Genomic DNA, 4,518 nt, shown 5'->3' on the forward strand with positions numbered 1-4,518 from the left:
CAAGTAAATTCGACCTAGCCTAGAGACAGGTTAATTCGACTTAAGTCGTGTCTCTTGGACAGTTATCGACGTAGGTATGCCTGTATATATGTATATATATGACGGACTTCTTTCAGTTTCCATCTGCCAAATCCACTCACAAGGCTTTGCTTAGCCTGAGGCTATTGTAGAAGACACTTGCCCAAGGTGCCATGGAGTGGGATTGAACCCAGAACTATGTGATTGGGAAGCAAACTTCTTACCACACAGCCACTTCTACACATACACATATATATATACATACACATAAATACAACTATTTCAGTTTCTTTCTACCAAATCCACTTACAAGACTTTGGTTGACCTATCACTATAGTTTAAGATACTTGCCCAAGGTGTATAAAGTGCCAGATTTTAAAAAAAAAAGTACTGGAATTGATTTGTTCAACTAAAACCCTTGAAGGTGGTGTTTCCACCATGGCTACAGTCCAATGTTGGGAACAAGTAAAAGACAAAGGATACACACACACATACACGTGTGTGTATGTACTTGACAACTTGGCTTATGTCCTACAAAAAATTAGCAGTTCAGTGAAAAACTCAGATAGAATAAGTACCAGAATTAAAACCAAGTACTGCTATTGTTTTTTTCTCAACTTGACCTGTCAATGTAGTGTCCTAGTATGGGTGGCACAGTCCAATGTCTGAAGTAAAGGAAAGATAAAATATTCTTTCTACTATGGGCACAAGGCCTGAAATTTTGAGGGAGAGGTCTCGTTCACTACATTAACCCTAGTACTTGACTGGTACTTATTTTATTGATCCCGAAAGGATTTTACCCTGTGTACTAATGATTTTACCAGCTTGCTGCCTTAGTAATATATAAAATATAATGATATTATGAATGGTCAAAGATCTGCATATCAATCTTAACTCCAAAAAAGAGACTAGCATTGACTTCTGGTACATTGATTCCCAATGTCAACCTAAGGGCATATTAACAGTAAATTTAAGAGGGGTCACTATTAAAAGGAGGAGTTGGGTTTAATGTAAAATCTTATAAGCCATGTTGTTATTATTGTTTAGCTCCAGGTTAGACATTATTGACTGATGACATTCCAATTATGGCCATCCTATCTTTTTAGGGCTGTGTAGGACTACATATATTTAACGCTTTAGTTTTCAGATTATTCTGTCAAATGTAATGCTTATTTATTTACATTGTTTTGAATTAATCATGCATTATCTCATATCTTCAAGATTTCAGTGATGTGATTGCTTATTTTTACAATGACAGTGAAGGGTAGGTGTAAGAGGCTGGATGACTGGTTTGAACATAAGACAGGTTGAGTATTTGGGCTAGATATGGTTGGTTCAAATGCTAAGGGGTTAAAACAGTTAGGTGTTATTTAAGGGTGTTTCACCGACTATTTTTAACAAATTGAGTAACCTTGAGAGGTTCTCTCAACAGCTCAACCAAATCTTGGTTTAGATAGTTATGTTTCTCCAACATGTGAAATTATGTTAAATTGAAAATGGTTTCAAATATTTTGCTCAAAGTAAGCAAATTTTAGGCAGAGAGAACAAAATAAAGTACCAGTCAAGTACTGGGATTGATGTAATTGACTGTTTTTTTAATTTTTATTTCATTGACCTTGAAAGGGTGAAAGGCAAAGCCATCTGCAGTAGCATTTGAAGTCAGAATATAAGTCAGAAATGTTGCTAAGCATTTTGTCCAGCATGGTAAGGATTCTCCCAGTTCACCACCTTTGGCACAATGCTAACAATTGTGAGGGTGAGAAGCACATTGATTAAATTGATGACCCCCAACACTTGACCGGTGCTTTATTTTATTGATCCGATAAGGTATGAAGCAATGTTGACCTCAGCAAGAATGTAAGGATCTAGAAGACATGGTACTAAGCATGTTCACTGACTTGCTAACCATTCTGCCATCTACCTATTTAAAACTAAACTAATAATAAAGGTAATGTATATTAGTGATTGAGTAAATTCAGATTCTGTAACCTTTTAACTTTGAAGTTTAACCCTTTTAAAGATGATTATGATTATAATGAGATGAGATAAAATATAATTTTCTCCATATGTATTAAGTCTTCTTTTCTTTTTTTTTTCCAGATAATAAAGTTTTTATGAAAGCCTAAGTGACATGATGGATATGCATAGAAATAAGAAGGACTGCCCTATTCACACTGGCGATTTATACCACCACAAGACGCAGGAAATGAGAACTGCTGCTGAAGCGTCTGAGAAACATTCGCCAAGTTCCAGAGATGTTATGGGTACTTCTCATGTTGATGTTGTGCAATCTTGTCCAAGTGAAATGTACAAAGTTGCTGTCCCTGTCCGTACAATTCTTCCCAACCCCAAGAAATCTCTACTGCCGTCTGATAAACCCTTCTCCTGTGATGTCTGTGGTAAAAAATTTGCACGATTCAATATTTTGCAGAATCACAAAAAACTACATTCAGTACATAATCCCACTGTTGGTGCCTTGCAACCTAGTGAAAAGCCATTTTTCTATGACATCAGCAATAACTTTGGTGCCCCAACCCATCATCACACTCACGCACCACACACTGCACATGCTCCATTTGTTCCATCTTGGGACCTTGTCGAAATGCACAAGTTAGCTTATGAACGTATGCAGGCAGCAAATGCATCAACCTCTGAAACGCTCTCTGGCTCTGAATCTAAGTACCCTCCACTTGCAGAACTGTATCCCACACTACCATCATCTACTCAGTCTAACTCTCGTGGTGAACGCTCACATGATTTCTTAACATTCCGTGACAATATGGGGACCTCACATGAGACTGTCGCTTCTCCAAGTTCAACCCCAATCATTACTCCTTATCCAACAGATTCGCCTTCAAATAATCATTTCAACTGTGTGCCTTCTTCTGCCTCTGAAAAATCCTTTGTCTGTGACATCTGCAAAAAGTGCTTTGCTCGACGTGATACACTGCAATGTCATAGAAGAATTCATGATAATGAGAAACCATTTGGTTGTGAGACTTGTGGCAAGAAGTTTTCTCGTCGGGACAAACTCCAGTCTCACCTCCGTGTGCATTCAGGAGAGAGGCCATTTCCCTGCAATATCTGCGGGAAAGCATTTGCTCAGTCAGACAAGCTCAAGTGCCATATTCGCACACACACAGGGGAGAAACCTCATCCATGTGACCTGTGCCCTAAAAGATTTGCAAGGAGGGATACCCTCCAGTGTCATAGGCGGACACATACCGGTGAGAAACCGTTCATGTGTGACACATGCGAAAAGCGATTTTCACGTCGGGATAAACTGACATGTCACAGGCGCGTGCACACAGGCGAGAAGCCATTTGGATGTGAAGTCTGTGGCAAACAGTTTGCTCGTTCTGATAAGTTGCACCGACACAAACGTACTCATGACCCAACAAAAATCAAATCCTTACTTTCAATTCCAACTTCTGATGGTAACAACAGCAGCCAAACCGAAAACCTATCTCCATTGAACAAAACTCTTTACTCTCATCAAGCACTTGCCTCTGTACTCCCTACAGCTAAAGATTACTCATCTATGAGTACCAACATTTGGCAATCACTCTTTATTTGATAAAATGTCTTGCTCATCATCCTGTTCCAGTGTCCTGTGCTCTTCTTTCTCCACTCTCTCTCTCTAGCTTTCTGCCTGTCTGTCTCTCCAGTTCTCTGTTATCTACTTTAACTTTGGTATTAAATACTGCAACATTCCCATCTCAGTCCAACACTGCAGGGACAAGGGCACATACACACATATGGTAATACATATCCTGCTCATCATCCTGTTTCAGTTTTATAATCTGTCTTGTGCAAAAATCTTGCATAATGAAGCCTTCATTTGCTGAAGAATCTTTCAAGTGTATAAACATCAGGATCTAAGCAGCAGAATAAACCAAGGAAGCATGTTAATAATACAGTTTTTATCTTGAAGTGCAACAGTAAAAAAATGTTTCTTTATAACTGGAACCCTACCCTGTCCTTTCAAATGTTTAGCATGGCATCTGTTTACAGATACTATGAGTTCAAATTTTGCCAAGATCATCTTTGTTTCATTTGTCTAGAGTTAATAAAATAAGGAATAGTGAAGTATAGAAGTCTTTTCTAAACCCACAGCAACCAGATTTTTTTCTGTTATGCTTATAATATAAACTGTTATTATAGCTGGAACTGATATCAGTTAAATTGCAGGTTTTAGTTATGTTCTGAGTTTGAATACTGTGAACATCAACTTTTCTTTTCATCTTTCTGGTGGTGGGGGTCAAAAAATGGAGTGCCAGTTAAGTGTTGGAGTCAATATAATTGGCTGTACCTTAACTCTTCATTATCTGTGGCATTGCATCAGTCTAAGAAACCTTTATGGCAGTTGGAATCAATTAGCAGCAGAATAAAATGGAAATTTTGTTTGATTTACAAGGGGTGTTCATTAAAGATTTCCCCCAACCCACTTCCCAAGGACTGGGATAAACAAAACTTAGCATAATTATTAGTTCTTCTCTA

General features: G+C 38.1%; 1 protein-coding gene across 1 annotated transcript; it reads left to right on the forward strand.

Annotated features, from left to right (window-relative positions):
• The first annotated feature begins 2,124 nt into the window (after positions 1-2,124).
• LOC106874464 (zinc finger protein 235) lies at positions 2,125-3,619 on the forward strand. The gene has a single exon (XM_014922202.1). It carries the CDS (start codon positions 2,150-2,152, stop codon positions 3,593-3,595), a length of 1,446 nt encoding a protein of 481 aa, XP_014777688.1. The 5' UTR covers positions 2,125-2,149; the 3' UTR covers positions 3,596-3,619.
• Positions 3,620-4,518: the final 899 nt, after the last annotated feature.

The sequence above is a fragment of the Octopus bimaculoides genome, chromosome 14, assembly GCF_001194135.2.
Source record: "Octopus bimaculoides isolate UCB-OBI-ISO-001 chromosome 14, ASM119413v2, whole genome shotgun sequence".
Lineage (NCBI taxonomy): Eukaryota > Metazoa > Mollusca > Cephalopoda > Octopoda > Octopodidae > Octopus > Octopus bimaculoides.

What these genes read in the sequence shown, in the direction of transcription:
- LOC106874464 (XM_014922202.1), top strand. Translation starts at nt 2,150, where the DNA reads ATGATGGATATGCATAGAAATAAGAAGGACTGCCCTATTCACACTGGC.